At 42.0% G+C, this 25,741-nt stretch overlaps 2 protein-coding genes across 3 annotated transcripts; one reads left to right on the forward strand and one right to left on the reverse strand.

Moving 5' to 3' along the window:
• The first annotated feature begins 6,753 nt into the window (after positions 1–6,753).
• Positions 6,754–18,616, forward strand: bcl9 (BCL9 transcription coactivator). Its single transcript, XM_044052106.1, has 8 exons — positions 6,754–7,265; positions 10,523–10,836; positions 11,430–11,537; positions 11,679–11,865; positions 12,848–12,944; positions 13,048–15,259; positions 15,798–16,070; positions 16,207–18,616. Exons 1-8 carry the CDS (start codon positions 6,979–6,981, stop codon positions 17,244–17,246), a joined length of 4,518 nt encoding a protein of 1,505 aa, XP_043908041.1. The 5' UTR covers positions 6,754–6,978; the 3' UTR covers positions 17,247–18,616.
• A 281-nt stretch (positions 18,617–18,897) lies between these two features.
• On the reverse strand, positions 18,898–25,166 carry acp6 (acid phosphatase 6, lysophosphatidic). 2 transcript variants are annotated; one of them, XM_044052125.1, is made up of 11 exons: positions 25,102–25,166; positions 23,444–23,664; positions 23,193–23,321; positions 22,076–22,206; positions 21,832–21,911; positions 21,660–21,747; positions 21,363–21,495; positions 20,736–20,836; positions 20,505–20,597; positions 20,245–20,410; positions 18,898–20,156 (listed from the first exon to the last, which is right to left on the reverse strand). In XM_044052125.1, the coding sequence occupies exons 2-11, from the start codon at positions 23,660–23,662 to the stop codon at positions 20,022–20,024; spliced, it is 1,275 nt and encodes a 424-aa protein (XP_043908060.1). In that variant the 5' UTR covers positions 23,663–23,664; positions 25,102–25,166; the 3' UTR covers positions 18,898–20,021. The 2 variants fall into 2 exon arrangements, with proteins under 2 accessions (XP_043908060.1, XP_043908052.1); XM_044052117.1 differs by having other exon boundaries at positions 23,444–23,669; positions 25,102–25,165.
• Between the last annotated feature and the right edge of the window lie 575 nt (positions 25,167–25,741).

A 25,741-nucleotide genomic window follows, 5' to 3' on the forward strand; every position in this document is an offset into this window, starting at 1 on the left:
ATTGTAGTGTTTTAAACTGGCACACCCCTTTTGTAGAACCACACTTGTGTCAGAGAAATAATGGCACATTGTTACCAGTTACCCAGAACTGAGTTGTGTGTGTGTTGTACTACTAGCTTAAGGTGGGTTATGATAAATATTCAGGAAAGTGTGTGTGTGTGTGTGTGTGTGTGTGTGTGTGTGTGTGTGTGTGTGTGTGTGTGTGTGTGTGTGTGTGTGTGTGTGTGTGTGTGTGTGTGTGTGTGTGTGTGTGTGTGTGTGTGTGTGTGTGTGTGTGTGTGTGTGTGTGTGTGTGTGTGTGTGTAAACAAGACACACACCCTTAGTCAGAGATGCGGAGATGGAGAGCAGATGCACAGAGATGGAAGTGCAGGGTGAAGTGTGTGAGATGGAGATCAGAGCAGGCTGGGGTGCTGAGTGCCAGTCCTGCTGCTGGAGCTGGCCACTAAACATGGCACTGTGCCCAGGCTATGCCAGCAGATGTATCACAAGTGAGTCAGCTCTGTGTGTGTGAGTGTGTGTGAAAGAAGAGATCAACTTGTGTAATACCCACTCCCCTATATCTGTATCATCCCCCTGTTTTCATTGCCCTTTCCATCATTGTGATGGACATGGCAATGCTTCTGTCACTTAGACATGATGTAATACAATATGACGTTACACACATGTTGCCTCCCTGCAGATAAGAAGGGGCATCATCTGCTGACCATAGGGAAGGATGACGATAGTAAGGTGGTTACCTATGTTGTGGAGATGTAGAACAGAAAAGGCAGTGTAAGATGGGTTGTAAGTGTAAGAGTGAGTGAGAAGGAAAGATTTTTTAGTTTTAAACTGAATGTGTGTGCAGTGTGTGGCAACAGCACCTCTCACACAGCTTTGTCATTTACACCGGGTGTGTGTCTCCCGGTCACCTCCTGCAGAGCTGCTTTGGAGCTTCTTATATAAAACATACTTTTAAATACTCCAGTATGAGGCAGCACATATTTCACAATAGAACTTTGTTGGAAAAAAAAGAACTCCTCTGTATGTTTTCCTGTGAGACACACATGGCTCATGTGAATAATAGGCAAGAGGTCTATCATCAAAAAGAGACACGCAGTCAGTGAGAACCGTCTCATTCGTTAACATGTGCCTAAATGAAGAGAGACACACCGCAGCCATAAAGCACTGCACAGTAATTCAGTGTGAAACCAGCCTAACAGACTACAGTGACCAGAAGCGTGAATGTGAGTACAGGATAGTAGAGAAATGTAGCTATTGTAAGTGGGGAGCAGTAAAAGACTTTGGAGAATGCGGAAAAGCTTAAAATTTCATTGCAAATATTTGCGGTTCATGGTTTGAATTTAAACAGGAGCTCAGTTGTGTCTCCTTCCTGCCACACCAGATGTATTATGTCAAATGTAATGTCTGTAGTGTCGCAGATCTATCTTTAGTCACAGTCAGCATTCCTCACATTCTGTGTGTGCCATGTGAGCTGTTAGTGCAGTGACCTGCAGGGTGTGGTTAGGTGAGATAGTGCTCTCAGGAAGTCACCTCAACAGGTGAGCATATAGGTGCTCCTTCAGTCTGGGTAATATGGGATGTCTCACAGATGAGCTACGTTTGCCTCAGTGCAGTTTAGCTTGCCGTAGTGTGGTTTGGAATAAGGGCTGAACAATGAATCGAAATTTTATCGAATTGCAATACAGCTTACTGCAAAATTTATTAAAGCCAAAATATAATTTTAGATTTATTATTACACATCTTATTCGACAGACTGAAGAGAACATCTTTATTTCTCACAGAGCTGCACAAATATCACACCTCCTTTTTAAATATGTTTTTTGAATGAAAATTAGTATAAAGATGTAAAAATGACCATTCCCTCTGATATCGCAAATCATATCGCAATCACATTTCCTGTCAAAATAATCGCAGTTAGATATTTATTCAAACTTGTTCAGCCCTATTTGATATGATTAACCCAACTCTAATCAACGTGTGAAGGCCAACCAGGCTACACACTGTATGTAACCACAGTGCCATAAAAATTAACAAAGAAGAACACTGTGTATCCCTGATACGTGCCAGCATTACTTATAAGACAAAAAGCAATAATGGTCTTGAATCCTCTCTCTGTCATTGTGCAGGGTGAATTTAAAATGGCACATTTTGTGTTTTTCCAATTCCTTTCTTGTTCACATGTGAAATTGATGATTCTCTGTTGACCAATCTATGAATTGCAGATTCTAGCTCCACCATAAAGGTGCTGAAAGTCTCAAGAGGGAAATTAATTAAATTAAACCTGTCAATACTGAGTGATAACAGAACCACAATAGGAAAAGAATTGGTGGATTATTAGAACCTAATGGTAGCAGTCCATCAACATTTAGTTAAATAATTGTACATTTAAACCTACTTCCTAGTTTTTGTTACTAATATATAAATATATATATATATATATATATATATATGTGTGTATATATGTATGTACGTACATATATATATATATGTATGTATGTATATATATGTATATATATATGTATGTATATATATGTATATATATGTACATATATATATATATATATATATATATATATATATATATATATATATATATATATATATATATATATACACATGTGTATATACATACATACATACATACATACACACACAGATGCTTACATCAAAAACCCTTGTACTGTTAATCATTCAATAATGATTATCAGAATAATAATGATTTTGCCCTCAGGCCCTTTTTGGGTTAAATTCAAATGAGTAAAACCAGTAAATACACACAGTACCACCAGGCAGGTAATGTTGACTGTTGATTTCAGCTTTTTTGTCCCATTGAACTTGCTCTTCAGACACTAATAACAGCGATACAGCATTCACTGAGATTTATGGAATTTCAATGTGCCCTTATCCAATAATTACCACCTGCGGCTTCTTTTCAACAAAAGGTGCTGGGCTTGCCTTGAAATTTGCATTTATTCTCATCCTCAAAACCAATTAAATTATTTAGTTTGACTCTGGAATTTCAGTGTAAGAAGTGACCTTTTTGTTGCATTTTCTGAATAACATTTGAGACTACAAGCCAAACCCAGACCTATCAGATTGTAAAAATCATCTGTCAGTTTCTGTTGCATCCATACCAGGGAACTTGATTAGAATTAAAAATAGGAACATTTAAGTTGTGCCCTTGAATGAGGCTTTTTTTTTGTTCGAGAGAACTGGCTCCAGCATCTTCTGGATGCCTTGCAGATGGCAGTGAGTTGTTGTATAAACTGCCAGGAGAAGTGGAAATAATATTTCTGATGTTTGCTTAAGCAAATAATGGGCTAAAGAAATAGCTGAGATGGAGGCTGAGCAGACGGAAGCATCAGAACAAGAAAAAGAGAGCAATACTGCATTGTGACTGAACTGGCAAAATGGGATTTGCATAAATAGGACTCGAACATCAGCAGGTCCTTTTACAGCCAACAGCAGGAGATGAGGGGAGAGGTGTGTGTGTGTGTGTGTGTGTGTGTGTGTGTTTTATTTTCTGCACATGCCGCCATTAAGAGAAAAAAGTAATCATAGCCTTGTGCTAAAATTTAATCTAGTGGACTTGGTTTGCAGCAATGTCAAGGTTCCTCTCTTGTTAATCCTGATCCATGTCAGTGGAATGCACCACGACTACTATGCACTATACTGGTAAAAAATCCTCCCATCTCCCCCCCAGAAAGAATTAGGGTGACGTAGCTGGTAAGGGTTTGCACCCAGCCAGCGTACAGACTGCTACATAAGGATGAAATTAAATGCTCCCCTCTAGTGCCACCCGCATTGAAGAACCCACATCTAATTGAATTGAACTATTTTCTGCCCTCTTTCCAAGTGGATCCCCATATTTGTAGCGGAGGCAAAAATCTAATTTCCAGAGCCTCATTATTCTGTTCTCCCATTAACAAGCATGAAACGACAGCTCCTCGTTAGAGCTGTTATCGACAGTTCACCGTCTTTACTGGAGATAGAGGAAGTGAAATCTCTGAATATCTCTACCCTGCTTTGTCTTGTGATGGTACTACTGGTAGCAGCGTGCCTGCCTGATGTGTTGTGTATGTGTATCAGGACCCTCCTTACAACAGTTGTTTGAGCAAGGCATCTAATTAGTGTCTCGTTAGCATGCAATTGGAGGGAAAGGGTGATTGACAGGTCCTGCTGTTAGTATCTATGCGTACACATGCACATGCATTTATGAATGATTGGAGCTTAGGTTCACAATGCACCACTTGAAGATATGCATGCTAGTTTGGGCTAAATAAGAGAGGAGGGTGTTTTTTGACATTGTGCAAAAGACATTATTTTTTATTTTTTATTTTTTATTTAAACAAAGGTGTCTATTTGTATGTCTGGACATTTGTCTGCCATGCCGCTCATTTCAGTCAAGGATCCACCTACTGTAGATGCCCCATGCTAGCATAGTCACTACACTTCAAAGACCCCCTTTACACCTGGCATTAAAATGTTGATATGGCGACACACAGGATGTGATGCTGTAGTCTGCTGCTGGAAATCTTTACAGAAGAAGAGGGGGCGGTGACGTATGGATGATCGAATGGCAATCAGATCTTGACGTGGAAACCGGAGACGCATGTTAATACGATGTGTACATGCATATGGTGAAGCACTATCTGATCATCTTTAGTTAATTTAGACAAAAGCTTACCTCAAATTAATCTTTTTTAGTTCTTTAAATCCCTAAACATGTTAATTTGAGGTTATTTACCCAAAACAAATAGACTAAATGCCAGTTTGCATTTATCTCCCTACGCCTCTCATGTCTCTAACTCATAAACATTGTGTATATTGCTTAAGAACCCAATTGTTTTGCTAAGCAGTTTGAAAAGACAACTGACCAAACTGTGTCATAGCACATAACATTTTCAAATATCTTGAAAATAGTTTAGAATTTTGTCCAGACTGCCCATTTTCTACCTGCATGTTGTTGATGTTTTTGTTCAGAGCAATTCTTTGGAGGGTCTTCACTGTCTTCGACAAGCCTGTTCAGTGCTTTGATGAAAAATAACTGTCAATAGCAAGCAAATGCACGCAGTCTGTATTTTTGACCCCATTTAGTCTCTTCCCTCCAAAAACCCTACCACCAGAAACAGAAGAACATAATGTCACACTAAAACTATCAGAGCTGTAGTTTGAGATGGAGTTCTATGTGTGTGCTGTATATTATTGCTGCAAAATGACCCATTGTCTTTATTTGCCTAGTCCTGTCACAAAATGGAAACATTTCTCTTTATTTCTTCTGATTGCTTACTGCTTGTGTAATCAATAATCAACCCACCACAGCCTCTAGAGATATGCCACACTGTATGTTTTAGTATTTAAAGGTTAGCCTAATTGGTGTCATTTGGATATGTGAGCCTCTTGTGTTCTTTGCCTCCTCTCGACTTGTATAGAAGCCAGCCCCTGCTTGTGAGCAGTAGTAATCTGTGTCCCTGAAAGTTGTAAATCACTTCTCCCGTAGACCAGCGCGAGACGAGAGTGTTGCTGCTGTAGCAGGAGTTGCTGCATTTGTGTGGTTCCCAGTGACAGCCCACCCCCACTTCCCCCAAAACTCTCCACCCCCTCTCCCCAGGGGAACTCTGGAGCCAGTTACAATGTTGAGTGTTTTGGAAGAGCTCCTAAATATTTTCAGGATGACAATGTAATCTGACTGACTAGGCCACTCTCTCTCCAACAGGATTCTCATGCAATTCTCTTGCTCGCTTACCAAAATGCACACACGTTAGTTGGATCACAATAATTGCAGTCCTACTGGCACCACCACCCTTCACTGTTTCCTACACATAGAGTCCACTGCTGGTATTTGTGCCTTTAACTTGATACCCCAACCAAACATTTTAACCGACTGCTACTTGTTTAGCCAATACCAGCTTTGATATGTGAGAAGTTCAAAATTCAGTAGTGTTAATGGTTATGGCCATTCAAAACATTAATGAGATACCATATTGTTAATCTTTAAAGAGTTTTACTAACAATTTGCATTTGTGAAATGCACATGTCATTGCTCTCTGGTGGACATAGTATGTAATGGTGATTCTATTTTTAGTCAGAATTATTCACATATTGCTGCTTTTTTGTGTGTAATTTAATTAACAACATAATGATATGGCGTACCTCATATTATGAACTATTCTTGGCCAGTTCTAATGCTCCTGCTCCATTAAGGATTCAGTGGAGGGATGAAAAGGGTTGCAAACTGGCAGCTCTGAATTCTTGGTGTGTTTACCCAGTATGTTTGTTCAGTACACTTGTAATACCAGGCACACAGAACAGTGTAGATGGTGATTATGCTGCACAAGAGTTTTACTGTGAAAACCTATAAGCACAGGTGGTTTTCTCAACATACAGTACTATGCAAAATCCCTGGGGCACTGGAACTGGGCATTTGGATTGTGACTGAAAGTTGAAATTTCTTGTATGTCAGCAAGCTGACTTCATCTGACACAGGTTTTACCAGTAAAATTAATTAGGATTCCACCCCAGGTTTAGGAGGACCAAGCACTAAATATTTGACACTTTAATCTATAGAAACTTCATTCACGTTTGCAATATTTTCTGAACGTGTTCCAATAATTTGATAGAGACAAAATGGTGGCCTAAGACTTTTGGTCACTGCAGGAAACAGGTTTTACCATTTACATATACAATAGCTGTGCTCTATTTGCTGTGCCACGTTTCAAGCTTACACTGATAGATTGTAAGCTTGTGCTTTTCTTAACTTTCTTTTTTCTCTTTCTCTCAACAGTGTGCCCAAGGGCCGATGAAAGCCCCCTTGGGGGGAGTTTCATAAATACACCCCGAACAAGAAAAGACGCCTGGACTATTGTTGTTTTTACACTTTTTCACTCACTCACTCACTCACTCACTCACTCACACACACACATATACACACACGCATCCACACACACACATCCACACAGACAAGGACATAGAGAGAATGTTGGAGGTCCAAGAGGAGAGGCCAGCGGCGGCAGGTACAGCAGCGACACATTTCAATAAGAAGGAGAGAGGAAAGAAAGAGCGTGAAGAGGCAAAGGACAGTCGGGGAAGCCTTTCGAACATCGGGAATCCTGTTCCTGGCTCAAGGAACGTGCGCGCCAAAGCACCGCTCACGCACACAGGCAGTCCTCACCAGCTGATCACTCCACCCTGTTCTGTAGTCCTGGGACCCCCATCAATGCACCCCAATAGGCTAAAGAATTCCCCGTCCACCAACACACAGAGGTGAGGTGAAAGCATGCGGGTCTGATACAGTTACACAGAGGGATGTGGGATGGTAGTGAATAACTCGTGTGTTTGTGTATCTGTGTGACTGATCTGAATGTTAATAGAATGATTAATATTGTGCATTTAATCCAGACTCTATGAGCAGACAGAGGCACAGCATTTTTACTGCACACCACAACAGTTTTCAGGCAGTAACTTGACTTAAATGACTGGAAAATTGGGTCCAAACATATTCTGGAGATTGTTGTTTGAGTCAAAGCATCCAGACTAGGGGTGGTGCCTGATTTGAGCATAGAGCAAAAAGGACACTCGCCACCTGCTTACTATGAATTATCCAGACCTTTTCCTGCTGTCTCTTGAGGGCTCACTCGGACATTATCTGGAATCTGAAGTCCGCTGGCAGGGGACGTTTGGAGTGACTTTTGTGGACATTTGCGATTTCACACAGAGCTCCTTTGGATGATTTAAGAATACATTGCCCGAGGTCAACCTGTCTGAAAGCAGCTCAAATAAATTGAATTCTGCATCTGCAGATAACTCTAACAACATCTTTATCAACAGTCAACGACACAAAAAATTTGCCCTTCATTGTTCTATTAACGGTTGATTAGTTGCATCGTTTCCCATCTTTAACATATGAATACACTTTGTTGGGAATAGTGAGAATGGAGAAATACACATGCTTAATCATTTGTTCAAGAAAGAATAAATAGAGATAATCAGGGCCCTGTACTACAAGGATATATTTTTAGTTATCTGGCTTCAGTAAGTCTGACACTGGCCATCCAGAAAAACAAGTGACATTCAAGTAGATTAAATGGTTCAAACTTATTGCATAACAGGAATTAGTGTTTTTGCTCTTGTCTGATGAACAAGGCAGCACATTAAAATAAGTAATGTTAGACTGGTTCTGCTGCTGAATGGGGAGAAGCAGTCAATGTCTGAGGTCAGTCTCATTGAAATGATAATTTATAATCATGGGACACAGTGTGCACATCATTTTTATTATAAAACACATCAGGGGTTTGGTTTTGTTTTCCATCTGTCTTCAGTCTCCTTGTGTTGTAAAATTGATTGTTAAAATATAATAAGGATATAATAGTTGTGTTTTTATTTACTTGTTAGAAGCTTTGCACACATAGTAACTATTATGGATCTATTGCTCTTAGTGAAATTGCTCTCCCCAAATGTACTTTTAGCTACAGATTTTGTTAACTCTTTTGTCCCATATTGGAATGATGTCCCCTGTTTCCTTGTGATCTAATTGATTAGTAGATCATCTGCTGACATTTTCACGTTTTGATCTGATTTACTGACATTAACTTGCTTTAAAGTGGGTTAGGTGTTTAGCATGATACCATGGCAATTTGTGTTACAGTCAAGCAAACATCATTGTAGCTATAAAAACCCAGAGTTGCACCAGAAGTTACCTTAATAACCACAAATTGTCCTACTTGCAGTACAGGCTCAGGTCTTGCTCTAAGGCCACCATAAGAGTTGTTGTTTTAACAATGCTATAATGATCATCGGAACACTTGATAAGATATGATAAATATGTATGCAGATTTATAATAAACACTATCCAGTACACGACCCTCGCTCTCTCAAACCTGGAGTGGAAGCCTAATAATTAATGTTACTGGTAAAACCTGTGATTATACTATTATTTTTTTGTTACATTTATTAACAGCTTGCTCATATCAGACCTACCTTAATCACATCATTTAAATCCAAATGCCAATAATCACAGGATATGACAGACATAAATACCACAAAGCTGGTGGTGACCTGAAACGTTTGCATAGTACTGTAAGACCACGCAAATACATGCTCTGCTTCAGTTCAGCACAATAAAGTCAAGTCATCTTTTTTTTGCTGATATGAATGTTTGTTAAGTTATAAGTGCATTCTTCATTCCAATGTTTGGTATTTTGCGAACTCATATCGTACCAGTTGCAAGGTGTGTAATGTGCTGAGTTTCAAATTTTGAAAAAGCTGATCAGTAACAAGTTCACACACAACTACGGACCTTATACAGCATTTTTCCTCTGTCATATTTTATTTGTCCCTCTGCAGAAAGTTTACTTATCTAATGATTAAGATATAGTGAGCTACCATTTCTAAGGCCAGTAGTTTGCTCATTGGCAGAGGGCTTTACATTACCTCACAAGCAGGATTTATTGTGGGTAAAAATCAGACTATGTAGAGGAAACTCAGGGAAATTTTCTCTACGCTCACAAAGGAATGAAGCTCAGATCTACTTGTCAGCCACAATGGTATCATACAGCAATGGCAAGTTGTTACAGAGTGTGTACATGGACGTAAACCTGTTTAAGTCACATTGTTTGGGTGTAAATGCGTATCTAAGATCAGCTTCCCTGCTCCATTATTTTACCTGAATGATCCAGAGTTGTTCTAAGGTTGGGGAGTCCACTATGCTTGAAAGTGATCTTTGCTGACTCAGGGAACAGCTGTGTGGATTAAAAAAAAAATCTGGCTTTGCCCTTTTTCTTCTAGTTTGTATCCGTGTGCTAGGCTGCGGCTGTGCTTTCTGAACATGTTGGCATTTTCTTCATGCTACAAGTGTGTGTTTATGTATGAGCGAGAGAGACTGACAGACAGAGAAAGAGATTAGGGTGTGGTGAGGGAATTCTCTGCCAGTTGGATGTGTCCTGCTTGCCTGAACTGCTCTCATAACTAGTAAGCAACAGTAATTTGTAGATGGCCTGTCTCTCAACAGTCTTGTTTGTTCAGCTTTAACTGTGTCCACTGAATTCCCAGTGTAAGGGTTACAAAAAAAAACAAGGAAAGAACAAGGGTTTTACTTTTGGTCCACTCCCTGTCCTTCTCCTTGGTGCCACTCTGGGTAACAAGGGTACATGTTATCGTGGGGAGCTGGGGGATATCAGACTTCATGGATGGCCAACTACCTGAGTATGTACCCCCCTCCCCCTGTCTGGTTTGTCCCCAATTCCAGAACATGATTACTGGGTAACCTAACTTCAAGCCCCAGGCTTCTCGCTCGATATGCCCCATTTCCCCCTTATTGTGTGTGTTTTATAAATTGAAAGAATGGCAGAAAATATAAAAAGACAAAACATTTTTTAGAAGTATGCACAGTTTTTTTTAAGCACACATTTTGTTTAGAGGCTTAAAAAGTTGAAATGGACTATAAATAAAACATCGGCTCAATAAAGCAGAACATTTATTAAGTATTAAATTTCCTGTTGTTTTTCTATTCTTTTGTCTTACAGCCCTAAACCTAAGACGGAGGCCATGGTACGATCACCTACTGTCATGTCCCCCTCTACTGCCGCCCAGATGGACTCTAAAATGCCCAATCAGGGGAAACCAGGGAGCACTGGCAGCCAATCACAGTCCTCACCCTGTGATCCCAAGAACCTGGGCAATAAAGGGGCTCAGAATGTGGCAGGGGGTATGGGGCTAAAGAATGGACAGGGTCTAACCTCTGGCCCAAGCTCCAAGGTTAAGGTCAAAAGGGAGAGAAGCACCTCAGTGGAGTCGTTTGAACAGCCAGAGAGCGGCACACCCACAAGTGAAGAAAAAGGTACAAGCCAAAGTATTCAAAAATTGTCAGACTAATCTGATGTTTAAATGGTAGCTGGGGACAGAAATGCTACATTTAAATATGAGACTATTCTCACAATGATAAAAAGTTGAACTGTGGTAGGTGGGTGAGATGCCAAGATACACAACCTTTTATGACAGCGTTAGGAGAGAAATTAGAAGCTGTGCTTTCATGCTTTGTTACTGAACCTTGTTCTGTTTGTAATGAAATGCCTTAAAAGGCTTCATGTAGAGAAAAGAGCTGTGGTGCTTCAACAATGTTATGCTGTTATAGTCTGTAATGTTTGTGTTGTAATTATTACTAAGGCAGTTTATCAAATGTATTAAGCCCTGATTACATGGAGAGGAGGCACAGATTTTGCCCAATTGTAGCCCATGTTGTTTGTGTTCCTATATTGTGCGTATTTTAAAAATGTTATAAAGTGCGGCACATATTTATTTTCTATTGCATATACAATGCAAGTTGCCCAGAGAAAGCAACAGTTGGATAAATGGTATAATACACTTTGTACTTGCACAAACAACAAAACAAAACTCATGAATCATGGTGTTTGTGTGTGTGTGCGTGTACAGACAGTAGCAGGGTGAAGAGGATGTGTGTGGCAGAGAGGAGGCAGCCATACAGTGGGGCTGACTGGTGCTCTGGGGGAGAGAGTGATGAAGATGACAAAGGATTCTTCAGTAAGTGTGCATCCAACCATGTTTAGCACTTCCTCTTCTGATCAACTTGACTCCTGACCGCCCCTTAAGTGTCCCACCACTGTATTGCCAATAAGCTTCTTCTGATCCTATATTTATGGTTTTCCTGTTGTGTTCCTTTAGACTGTAACTCCAGCGATGTGAAGCCCCAAGACTCAGTCACACATTCTACCTCCAATGCTGGACTCAGTCGCTCCTCCACACCTTCTCACAATACACTGGGAGGCCAGGGCTCCACAACAGAACCAGCCAGTGGCCAGAAACCAGGCACAAAACTTGTTTACGTCTTCTCCACAGAGATGGCAAACAAGTAAGTAAACTGAGTTTCCTTTTGTGTTGTTTGAGACCGTTGTCATCCTTCTCTTTTGTAACTCAAGCCGTAATTGCATATCTAAATCCTGCAAGGGTAAGACATACTGTATACTAGGGGTGGGCGATATAGCAAAACATATTTTACAGTAAACTCACACAATCACAATTTGATCACAATTTGATCACAATTTTCTACATCTTTACATGTCTACACAATTTTCAACAATTGAGTTTTTACTGCTGTTACTGAACAGTGCAACCAAACAATGTGCAGTTTTGCCAACTTGTGTCAAGTACAATGGACATTTAACACTTGAAGTACACTGAGTCTGTGTGTTTATGAAGGATGAAACAAAGAAGGTATTGATGTGAAATGTTATATGCATGTTGGAAGAAATAAATGTCCAGACTCTAAGTGCTGAGTGTCCATATGTACTTCACCTGCTTGTAAAAGTAAGCGTGTCAAATCAAAGCAGCTACAGATTCTCTCCCAGAGGAAATTTCTCCCCTACGATTTCTGACCACAGTCTATAAGCTAAGCAGGAAAGTTAAAACAGGTCTTGCTGCATTTCAGGTAAAGACAGCATCAGTTCTGGTGAAAGATTACCTAATACAATTATAGTTTAATTAATGTTTTTACATAAAAGAAAACACACTCAGACTCCCTATCTGTGGTTTTTATTGTCTGTAAATGTAAGTGTACTGCACTAGTCCCAACTTTCACCAAAAACAGCCTACACAAATTGTGTCTCAGCACAAGCCTCAAGAGGTCACATACATTTAGCTTACATTTCTCTTTTAGGAATTAGGGAGGAAATATGTGGATGCTTGGGGAAGGTGTATGTGTGAATGCTTCATCAATTGACCTTGGGATTACCTTCATGGTTCCATCTACCACTCTTTCATTCAGCACACTTGTATATGCATGCACTTATTGTATCTGATGACTGGTATTTGACTGTCTGCCTTCTTGTCCTCAGGGCAGCCGATGCAGTTCTAACTGGCCACACAGAAAATATCATTGCCTTCCACATGAAAAACATCTCCAACAGCAAGGACAAAGCTCACCTCCTCTTGGTAAAGACACAGATTTGCTGTTATTTACATTATGCACAGTCATCCACATGACTGTGGGTATTTGTATATTATGATTTAATGTGGTTTCTGTCCTTTTTTAAAGAACAATGCAGCAAGCACTCTCCGAAATGACTCTAAGCCTCCTCAGCAGCCCCCATCCCTTGCCCAAGATCAGAGCCACCAGCCTGGATCCAAACCATCCTTACCTGGCATGGCAGAGCCAGCCCCATCCCAGTCTTCAAACCAAGGGAGCCAATCTGGTGTTCTTCCACAGGAAGGGTCATCCGCTGCAGGCATGGAATCCAAGAATCTTCCTGGCAGTAGCCCCAGTAACAATTCAGCTCCAGTTGACCAGGCCCCTGTAACCCAACCCGAGGCAGGCCTCAACCCTCCAACAACAGGTGAAGGAGGGCAGGGTGGTGGCTCAGGTGGACCAGGTCTGACACCCCAGCAGCAACAGCAACAGCAGCAGCTGGCACAAGAGCTTTTGAACATGGAGGCTAACACAGAGGGTTTATCCCAAGAACAGTTGGAGCATCGGCAGCGCTCCCTGCAGACCTTGAGAGATATCCAACGCATGCTTTTTCCTGATGACCGCGATGCCCCCCAAACTGGACCCCCACAGCCCCATGGAGGACCGCATGATGGAGGACCTGATGGTGCACCCCGGAGGTCTGAGCAGGGCCCCCTACAGGCAATGATGGCACAATCACAGAGCCTCAGGCCACCAGGTGGGCCAGGAGGTCCTCGTCCACAGGGTCCGCCTTTTGGCCCACCACATGGTCCCAGAGACATGCCACCATTTCCACAAGATGAAATGGGCCCACATATGGGTGGTCCAGGGGTCTGTGGAGAAGGAGATCAGATGACCCCCGAACAGGTGGCTTGGTTGAAGTTACAACAAGAATTTTATGAAGAGAAAAGGAAGAAACAAGAAATGCAACACCGGCCACTGCCACCAGACATGATGATGCATCCCCATGGGCCACGCGGTATGATGCGTGGGCCACCACCTCCCTACCAGATGGGCCCAGGAGAGATGTGGGGGGGACCCGGTGGTCCACCAGAGCATTATCCAGAACGCATGGGCATGGGCCCTGGCCCTGGTCCTGGCCCCGGCCCCGGCCCAGGCCCTGGCCCCAGAGGCATGCCACCACATATGCAGAGGATGCCTGGCTTCTCAGGTATGATGAATCCTGAGATGGAGGGACCCCCGAGGCCTGGAATGGGCTGGCCTGATGACATGCCTCCCCGGATGGGGGATGGACGAGGATTTCCTGGAGGACCAGGGGGGATGTTCGCTGGTCCAGGGGGTCGTGGTGAACGTTTCCCAAATCCTCAGTCAGTCCAAGAAGCAATGTTTCATCAAGGGATGGGGGGAGAGAAGGTCCTCCCTCCTGGGATGATGATGGATATGCAAAGGATGATGGGACATCAAAGAGGTGGAATGGAACCCGGGAATGGAATGGGTATGTTTCCCAGAATGCCAGGTGATGGTCCTATGAGTCCATCATCAAGGCTCCAGGGAATGGGGGGCAGGGAAATGGGGCCTGAGTTTGGCATGGGTCCTGGCCCTGGGCCGCATATGCACCCTTCCAAACTAAGAGATGCTCCAATGAATATGAGTCCAGACGAGATGATGAGAATGAGGGGAGGTGTGGGACCTCAAATGGAAAACATGGGTCCACAAGGCAGGCCCATGCAGGGTCCTGTCTTCCCTGAGCAGACACAGCCTGGAGACTTTCCTATGGGGCCTGGGCGGCCCTTCCCAGGGGGTCCTGGAGTAATGAGGGGTCCACATGCAGACCAAGCCTTTGGTCCAGAGCACAGATCTACACCAACAGGAGGTAATGGTCGTATGAATCACCTCCCTTCTGCTGGTGCCCCTTCACAAGGTCAAAGGGGCCGCAAGCCAGCAGATCTGAATGTCCAAGCAGGAGGGGGGAACTCTCCCAGTGTCAACCCACTCAAGTCCCCACCTCTGAGGCAAGTGCAGTCTCCAATGATGGGCTCTCCCTCGGGAAACCTTAAGTCACCTCAGACACCATCCCAGCTGGCCGGCATGCTCACTGGTCCCACTGGCCCAAATGCCCCTCCAGCTCCTCCAGCTTCAGCACCAATGAAGTCCCCCCACTCCATGATGGGATCAGCAGGTGCCTCTCCAGTTCATATGAGGTCTCCTTCTCTTCCTAACCCCTCCCCTGGATGGGCCCCCTCACCAAAACCACCCATGCAGAGTCCAGGAGTACCATCTCAGGGGGGGAAGCCCCCCCTGAGTATCACCTCACCAAACATGATGGGAAATATGGAGCAAGGTATGTTCTTCCCTTTTCTGTGATAATCAACTTATCAGCTACTGTTCTTCTTTCAATATTTAAATTTAAATTTGCACATAACATTATTCAACTTATATTATAATATTATAATAATATATAAATATTGGAGTTTAATTTTTTTAGCAAAGTTTGGTGTCGGTGATTGTTTATATTACTTTAAAAATATTCAAATTAAACTCAGATTTTTAACCTCTTGAAATAGAAAAAAACAAGTCCACAAAACTAAAATATTACAGACTGCAAAAAAGTCACACCAGCTCATATCTCACGAGATATGTCTCCCAGACAAAACTCAATTATTCACTAAACAACAGAAATTAGTGTGCAGTGTCAATAAGGTGCGTCCCTCCTAGGTCGACACTTCTGTATGGTTGTGGTCCTGTGGCTTCCTCCCATGGTCACTGGACTATAACAAGTGACATCACTATTACTAACAAAACAAAGAATGAATATTCTAACTAAATAAAGTTCACAATATTCTTGTCTTAGCACTTATTCTTATCATTTCATCCTTCAGGGGGAAATGGTCCTCCCTCAGCCCCTCCTTCATCAGGGGCTCCATCTGGCTCCATGTCCCACCCTGGCAACGTCCCCTCTGGCAGTCCGTACACCATACCACCTGAGCCAACACTATCCCAGAATCCTCTTTCCATCATGATGTCACGCATGTCCAAGTTTGCAATGCCCAGCTCCACCCCACTCTACCATGATGCCATAAAGACAGTTGCCAGCTCTGATGATGACTCGCCTCCAGCTCGCTCCCCTAACCTGCCTTCAGCGAACAATAATGGTAACAAATGTTTTTTGTTTGTTGTTAAATCTGTAGTTTGAGTTCCACCAGTTTCAGTTTCACCTAAGTAAGACCTTGTGTATACACTTTTCTTTTGATGAACTTTTGAAAATTTGTTTTGATGTTTCCCATCCAGGTATGGCAATGAACCACCAAGGCAATCCACGTATGATGGGACCTGGAAATGCTGGACCCATGCCTGCCCTCAGTCCTCTGGGTATGAATCCAATGGGATCCCAGCCCCTCTCTCATGGCATGCCTCCACAGATGCCCTCCCCAAATGCCCCTAATATGGGCCCAGGCATGATGCCCCATGGCATGATGATACCACAGAATCCTCAAGATCCTGGTATGGCAAACCCTCAAATGATGCCCCAAGGACGCATGGGTTACCCTCATCGAGGCCAGGGATACCCCCTAACACAATCTCCTTCCCAGCAAGGTCCCTTCTCCCCACACAATGGTCCTGGTCCTCAAGGTTTCCCTGGCCATCCCATGGGCTTCCAAGGAGAGGGAGGACCTATGGGAGGACGAATGGGTAATATGCCTCATGGTGGAGGGGGTGATGGGAGTATGTGCAAGCCCAATACCCCAGGCGGGCCAGAGTTCAACAACATGCAAGGTGGATTCAGTGATGCAGATCTTCATGAGGTGATGCGGCCGGGAGCGTCTGGCATACCTGAGTTTGACCTGTCCAGGATAATCCCATCAGAGAAGCCCAGCCAAACTCTGTCTTATTTCCCCCGAGGTGGAGGAGATAACCCTGGGGGAAAACCTCCACACCCTTCTGGCTTCCCCATGCAGGGCATGATGGGTGACGGACCACCACGGATGGGAATGTCCATGCAGGGGATGGGGGGGATGCCTGGGGGCCCTGGTGGGGGAATGGGCCCTCAAGATATGCCAATGGGTAACCCTGGCCACAACACAATGCGGCCACCGGGATTCATGGGTCAAGGCATGATGGGCCCCCAGCACCGGATGATGTCCCCTGGGGGTCCGGGAGGGATGATGCAGGGGAGACAAATGGCCCACCCAGGCCCTGGTGGTTCACCAAACATGATGATGTCACTGCAGGGCATGGGTGGCCCCCCACAGCAGACAATGATGATGGGGGGTCAGATGAGGCCACGTGACATGGACATGGGATTCAGTCCGGGCCCTGGAATGTTCTAATCTAACAGAAAAAAAACCTTGTATCTAGAATGTTCTTGGACAAAATGCAAGGTTGGAGTAAAGGTCATGGCATTTATTGAGTGTCCAGAAAACTCTTATGGACTCAAATAAAGGAAGTATAATACGCAGCAGTAATGTCCTGTGGGAACTTTTCCAATGGAGACTCAGACAGGCCCAGATTGGAGTACTTTTGCCACAAGAACATTGAATTTTGAACTCATGAACTTCAGAATGTATGGGATTGTTGTGCATCAAATTTGCAAGACTGTTGTGTTTTTTGATTATCTGACTATAACGATGACTTCATCATCAAAGAGGAATCAACCTAACTAAAAGTCAGCGTGGAGATGCTACAGTATATGTCTACTTTTTTTCAAAATTAAAAAACAAATTTGTCATCAAAGTGGTATGGAACAAGAGAACGGAATAAGAAGAATTTGTGCTTTGTGAAGACTTTAGTGGAACTCCATCTTGTCTCTCGCTCCATTGTTTTGACTGTTTCTGTACAGTATATACGTGTGAGAATGTGTACGAGTGTTTGACAGACTGTATGTTTGTGTGGTATGTATGTATGTGTCTGTATGTATAGGCATTCTATCAGTGACCTCTCAACTCCTCTTACCCAACTTTCACTGGGGGAGGAATGCCCCCTTAAAATACTGTACTGTTTACCATTGGTGGGCTATTCGAATTTTAGTCTATTTTAATTTCCTTTGTAACTCCAGTGTATAACAAACCAAACTATGACCTCATTAAGATAATAGTATTATTAAAAAAGCACAAACATGGACCGTCTGTAGAAAGCGTCTTTTTTCTCCGTTTTTACCATTAAGAGCAACACATTATGTGTGAGGATCCTGGCAGCTTTGCAGCACAATGATAATCTTGTCTCCATTTGAACTTGTGGATGATAGTTGATGTGGTGCTCTAAAACTTTCAGGACTCGACGTTCGCCAGTGTGAATAATACTGCAAATACCCAGATGTACTGTGTGTTCTTCTTGTTCCTGTTGTGTTCCTGTTTTGTTTTGACTCTCTTGTTGACTCTGGGTAATAATCATTCCCACAGCAATAAACCCCCAATGGTCAGCAGAATGGGACAGGAGTGGCCCAATGCCACAGCAGGTATGCCAGGTATTATAGAACTAGAACTAGGTAGATCTGGTAAAAAAAAAAAATTAGTAAAGCAGGTGTGGTGTCCACACTGAGACGTGCAGAAATGTAAACAAGTACTGCTTACCATCCAGTTGACTTCCTCTCTTTTCTCTATTGTATAAGCTTGTCATGTGTTTCTCCATTGGCTTTGGTGCAGAATAGCCTACCAGGGCTGTGGTGATGGACTACAAATAAAAGATATTGTTTTGGTATATACATGTTGTCCATGTAGTGTGGTGTATGTGTGCATGCGTCTACTGGCTATTCACATCTAGTCAATTATGCAGACTAGTTCATGTCTCGTCATTCTAAATGTCAAAACAACTTACAGTACCAATGTTCAGCCAGAGCGAGTTGTCCCAAGATGCACTATTTTCTACGTTGGCATGTTATCAGGAGGTACTTCAGTGGGAGCTGTTTGAGGACACCTTTGACATATTTTAACTCTATTAACCTGGTTGTTTAATCGACTGGTAGAATTGAACCAAAAAAGAAACTACATTGATCAAATGTATTTATTTATGCCTCATCAACCATATAATTAGAAAGCAGCAGGTCATTACAAACTCCCAACAATGAGGTATGATAATTAATTCTAACAATGTAGAACTGCATGTGTTTATGCATAAATATACTGTATTCCCAACAAGTCTCTGTAAGGCAGCAATCTAAAAGAAAGTCACTCAATATATCCCTTTCAGCCTGTTCTACTTATCAAAACATTCCATCCACACACTAATGTACAACCTGCTTTGTGCGCATCTTAAAATCCAGATACAGCACATAAAATGCTTTGTATTCCCTTGAGGAATTAAACGACTGGATACAAGATGTGATTGTGAGCTCAATTAAACTGGCAAATTAACTGCATCACCAATTAGATGCAGCCTGTTACGGTGACATGTAGTTCAAACTTCAGTATTCAATACTGCGTGTAAAACTAAATGGCAATGATTTGAACTCTGATGAGACAGACGTCTGAAGAATTCTGTATTTTTCTTGTCAACAAATTCCAAAAAGAGCTCAAACAACCATTTATCTTAGCAAAGCATGATTTGGTTCATGCCTCAACTGTTGTCACAAATCAAGTCATGCCTTTTCAATGGGTGACATTTTCTTTATTACAGAAAAACTGGACACAACCATGTTCAAGAACCATTAGTAAAACTCTTTCAAGTCCAGCCATTATAGGAAAGAACTTCATCTAAATCATCTATTTGCCATCTAATGGGGGTGCCAATGAAATTTCTTTTGTGATTAATAACTTGACTGATTTACACATGCCAATATTCTACAGCCACATTTATCTCGACATAGAGCAAAACACAAAAGGCCACTGTGCTGGTGCATCTGTTCCTGCATGATCTATGCATCGTGCTGTTGTGCTTCACCAGTGTTTTGTGTTACATTTCCGCTAAGCTATAAACTTTATTACAGTGTTCATATGGAGAGGTAGACTTTGATTCTAAAAATGGCTACAGTATAACTTGTCCAGTGTAGTCTGACAGTGAGGTAAAACAATAAATGGAGGCTGGATGGTGTGAAAACTGAAGATGAAGCAAGTATCAGTGCTAAATGTCACTGGTGACACTGTTTCCACACGTAAAGGTCTGTTGAGGGTTCAGGGCTTGGTTAAGCCCTCAGTGCTGTTACAAAGTGACCGGTGGTCTTCTAAACTCAGGGAGTACGCCGAAACAGCCTTTTTGAAGTCCTGCAGGGGGCAGTAGACTCCACTACAACCTGGAATAAGTTGATCCTAAAGAAAGACAAGGAATTTGAGTAAATCATACAAGCAAGAAGAAGACACAACAGCTTAAAAATGTAGACTTATTCTCACCCCTTACCTGGTCATTGTATGACACTTTAACAAAGGCCTCATTGGTCTTTCTGTGCTGATGCAGCTCCAGGGTGATATCAGCAGCGTACGGAGGCCATTTCATGTCAAAAATCCCCAGAGCCATCAGAAAGGGAACCAAAGTTGTGTCGTGTGCAGAATACAAGAACAGCTTTCTGTTTGAGAAAGGATTTGAATAGAGGACAATGAGTGGACTGAACACAGCCGAGTATGTGCAAGAATGGGTGTGTTCATCCTGAGGCGTCCAACCTGTTTGTCTCCGATGAGTTGCCCTGTAGTTTCTCCTCCATGTTGGTTGACATCATGTGCAGCAGTGGTCCCACACACAGCTGCAGGTTCTCGCTGCCAAAAACAAAGCATAGGAATAAAAGATGACCTGGACTGAACTGATAAACTCTCCTTTTCCACACCGATCCTGAATTATTGTTGAACCTCAAAATCTACACGTTTACAAAAAGTCCATCATGTGTTTAAACTCACCTCTTGCTGGGTTCATAGACATAACATATTGTATCGACAGCTCTCTCTTCCACTGTCTTCCTCCATGTGTCCAGCTCTGGTGGGCAGGGCAGATCATGGGCCTGTTCAGGTGCACAAATAAGACACAACATTAGAGACTTGTTTTTGTTCTCTACCCCCATGACTGTTAACCACAATTCTGCCTATTGTTGGACACAGACAAGAAAAATGGTCAAGCTGAAACTAAAATGTTGTTGTTGCTTCATCTTCTGTTTAAAAGGAATATGGCTGTATTAAGACATGTGATGCATTTATCTGTATTTAGCTTTGGCTTGTGAGTAAAAAGAAAATCACTTCTCTAAAATCAGCTATTATCCAAATTATTCAACCTTCCAGACGCAAATTGATTTTTTGTAAAAGATGCTTTACATGTATTTAAAAAAATGTCTTCAATTATGCCTGATGACGAAACCTTGGCACTTGTTTATTTTTGCTATTAGATCAACAATTACCTTTATTTCATTTCTACAGAACGAGCAGTTTGCTGGGCTGCAGTCAAGGCTAAGTCTTAATAATATTCGTATGTATTCTGATAGCTTGTGTTGAGACCTAATGAAAGCCATATGAGTCATGATGCGGCAGCGTCACCTCTCTGGCAACCATGTCGTCCCTAATGAGGATGAAGTTGATAGACTGGTGAGCAGGGATGCCCAGTGCATCCTGGATGCTTTGCAGGTCTGCTGCAATGTCTGGCAGAGTGGACGACTCTGCCCAGCGGTGTCTGCACAGAACACAGATACACCATGACAACCTGTCAGAGGCATCTCAACTCTGCTCATAATTTTGCACAACACATTATTCACGATCCCAGTTGTGTGGGGCGAATGCAAAAGATGGTCTGGGCCTTGACAGTGAGCTTGGAAACTGAAAATCTACCCCGCGTACCTGCTAAGGATCTTGAGCAGCTGGCATCCGTGATAGTTTGGATACAGAATTTCATTCTCTGCATCTGTAGTTTCTATATGAACGATTCCTTCAAATAGAGCAGAGAATTACACACACAGGTGAGATAGACCAGAATAAATAACATCATGCCATGTAGAGGTTTCGACTCTACCTTTTTGTTTTTGCTTAAACAGCCCTGCTACCAGACACTTGGCAGATTCAATGGTCCTCACAATGTTAGTGGAGCGCACACTAAAGATGAGGAAAAATAAGAGGTCATGGACGGCAGCCAACTTCAAAATAGCAAAGCATTTAAGCTGATATCCTTTGTGCTGCACTTGTAAACCCAATGTCACTGTACAGTACAGATAAATGCTCATACTCTTTGTCTTCCCATCATGATGTACAACACTTACTAGACCTCAGCTGGGATAAAAGTGGAGCTGAGGAAGGGAATCTCCTCAATGTATTTTGTCCTTAGCCTCTTGCCCAGCTCATACAACTGCTGCATGCCCAGTGTGGTTAGCTGACCAGGAAATGTGCCGCCCTGTAAAAAGCAGCAAACAGGATCAAGTTTTACTCACAGGAACACAAAGTGAACATAGCACAAGTGTGGCAGAAATGCATATTGTAGGATTTTGCATTATCTGGGAAAAACAGGGACATCTACATGGACACAGTGACCAGCTTATCGGACACCATCTCACTGGACCGTTCTATAGACAATCCAGAGCAATTACATTGAGAAAGATTGTGAATGAATGAACTTGGTTAATAGTCCTATGTTGTATGCTGTCGTTGTAGTAAATATCAGTGTCCACTAGAGGGAGGAAAAAAAACATCTGACTCAATGAATGAAAACGAGTGCAGCTTTCTCTATACCCACAGGGAGCAGTTCCCATTTTGTGACTCTATAAATCACTTGTCACTATCAATATCTATTAACAGATATTATCTTGTCATAAAAAAGAAAAGCACAGATGAAAACAACATTGTCTATGACTCCCAGCAAGTGTTCAAGTAAATTATACCAGATTCCAGTCACACCTACATCACACCTTCATTAATCATTACACCTGTTACAACATGTCTGCATATCTGCTGTAACAAAGGCTGGACAATGGTCTTTGTTGGAAGCACAGTGATTCACTTATTTTATGAGCCATGGGTCACACAGCGGTGAACTGCTGCGTTACAGCAAGGTCGAAATCCCAGTCAGTTCGAATCCCGGGTTCAACTGGAGGGCTTTTCTGTGTGGAGTTTACATGTTCTCCCTGTGTGCATGCGTGGGTTTTGTCTTTAAACTGATCGTAGGTGTGACTGTGAGCGTGTTTGTCTCCGTGTTTGCCCTGCGATGGACTGGCGACCTGTCCATGGTGTACTCTGCCTTTCGCTCTATGTCAGCTGGGATTGGCTCCAGCGACCTGCATTATTAAGCCATTACCTTCCAAAAATCACAGACTTAATTACAGTTAGTTCCATCTTCACTTTTCTTATACGGCGGATTTAACAGTGCAAAGATCACCTACTTACCGTCAGTGTGTTTGCCCGATAGCTGTCTTCTATGGGAGCTGGGGGCCTGGGGCCGCCATGAAGGTCTGTCACTACATAGTTGATGTTAGTGTGTGTTGGAGGCTCCAAGAGCGTCGGCACCCACTGGGCCTTTGACGAGACAGATGTGCCCCAAAAATGAATTGTTATTCACAGACACAGATTATGAGGCAGCGATACCACATGTATTTTTTAAAAAAGCTGATGAAACAGACATGAAAGAAGAGCCTTACCTCTATCACATCAGGTATTGACTTTAACGGGGTTCGAGCACCATGTCGGAACAGGACTTGGACCAGTTTCAGTTTGTAAGGAGAACTGGAATTTGTGTCAGTGTAGGTGGAACTCAGAGCGGCCGGCTCTGAGTCGGTGGATTTTTGTGACCACAGCACCGAGCCAAAGGCTGCAGTCACAGAACCAAAAACACCACACCTGGACCAAAGATTCCTCATGACTGCGCTGGGAACAGAAAAGACGATTGTTTTAGTGGGTCTATTAATATACTATTAAGAGGAAGACAGACCAATAGAAATATTATCTTTGATCACACAACAGGCTTTCAACTCATTAGCTCCACCTTCCTGTGCTGTAGTAACCTGCTCAAACAGCTTATTTTGTCAGACAAGCCAAAGAACAGAGACATTCAGTTTATTATGATCAAATACAAAAACACCCCAGAAATAAATCACTCATATCAAGACACACATCTTTGTTTGTTTTCTAATAGACTTTCATTGATCAACTTTTAATAAAGTGAGAAACGGAATCATAGAATAATGGACAAGTTGATGTCTTCAAAATTGTTTGATTTGTATGAAGAGAAAACCCCCAAGGATATTAATTTACACGAGATGTGTTGGCGTCTAAAAACAATCAGCCAGCAGATAAGGTTTACAAGTGATCAAATATTTTTCGTTATCAAATAATGGGACAAAATTGATTAATTGTACGGTCAATAAAACATCACTAATATTACATTTAAAGCAACTGTAAAATTAAAAACTATAACTATGGCTCTTTAACTTCAATTCTTAAGAGACCTTATTTGAGGTGACAATTTCAGTGGAAATGAATGACATCACTTTTTCCTTTTATGTGTGTGGAGTTGTCATTACACATGTCATTAATACAATACAATGTGGATATCCCCACCTAAATACAAATACAGTTAGAGATATTTAATTCTGACTAATTCCAGTTCATGATATCTTCTGTTCTCCTGAAATTATTGCTAGTCAGGATTAAATTGTAGATATCTCAACCTGGTATTATTAATATTCAGAATTTGGTTACATTTTAACTTAAAAAGATATATGATGACAAAAAAGTAAAGAGTGATCAGGGATAAATATAGTTGTGGATATGAAGAATACTATAAGATAATAAAATTAGATATGAAGAGATAGTAGTCATAAGTAAAGGTAACCCAGCAAAGATGCATTCAAACATGTATGAATATGTAAATAATGTATAATGAAATTAAATATTGAGACAGTGAGTATGCGGAGTATATAGAGTATTTACACAATGAGCTTTATATTTACAGATGTTCTACCGGTTTGCATATTTGGGACATTCCACTGTCTCTACAGTGGGTGAACATGGTGGTATTATCCAACGATGAGGTGTTCATTTTGACTAAGAAGAGCTGAATTACCATTGTTTTTAACACTTCTTTATGTCCAGACTAGCTGTTTGATGTTAGAACGACTCGCCATACTTACAACACAGTTCAACACGAGACTGTTTGCGACCACAGAAGCACGTGAATAAACACGACTCAACTGTCATCACAACACGGTAACAGTACGTTTGAGCTCGAGTCATTCATTTAAACTGTGCTGTGACATAAAACGATCACTTGTTTTCTGTAATCAAAGGTGTCACTTACTTTTCAGAAGCGGAGCTGAAGAGAAAACTGCTCAACGTTCAATTCATTTGTTGTTCGGCAAAACTATCGCCTTGCGTTAAAGACGAAAGGCAACATGGGAACTGTAGTGTAGCAGATACCACATAGTACGACTTGTACATTAAAGGTAGATAATAAAAAAACTACAATACCCGCCATTTACAGTTGACGTCGGTCCTCCTCTTCGTTGTTTACTTGTGTTGGAGGGAAGGTATTAGAGTCTGAGGCTGCCCCCCTGAGGCGATACGTGTACCTGCATTTTAGAACTTAAAACACCAGTGTTCCAACAGTGTCATACTTTGTGCTTGAAATTTTGATTAATTTTTAAAAAAAAAATTTATTTGTCAAATAAGTTTTTTGTTATTTATATGGTTTGGAAAAGGGTTGTTTTTGTTGCTTCACGGTCCACCTTGTCCAGACCTTGACCTCCTGTATCATGCAGCACTGGGGTTCATCACCAGCTCTGCATTCATAACCCATCACTTCACTTCATACAGCCTTGCTCACTTTGTGAAGTCTACAACACTGTTTCCTGTTTGCTAAGTAATTAGAACATAACTTCTGATTCTTTCAAGGCTATCATAATCTCAGGTCGCCTTCTTTTTAAAGTTAGTCCAACTAT

Source organism: Solea senegalensis, linkage group LG2 (genome assembly GCF_019176455.1).
Source record: "Solea senegalensis isolate Sse05_10M linkage group LG2, IFAPA_SoseM_1, whole genome shotgun sequence".
In the NCBI taxonomy this organism is placed as follows: Eukaryota; Metazoa; Chordata; class Actinopteri; order Pleuronectiformes; family Soleidae; genus Solea; species Solea senegalensis.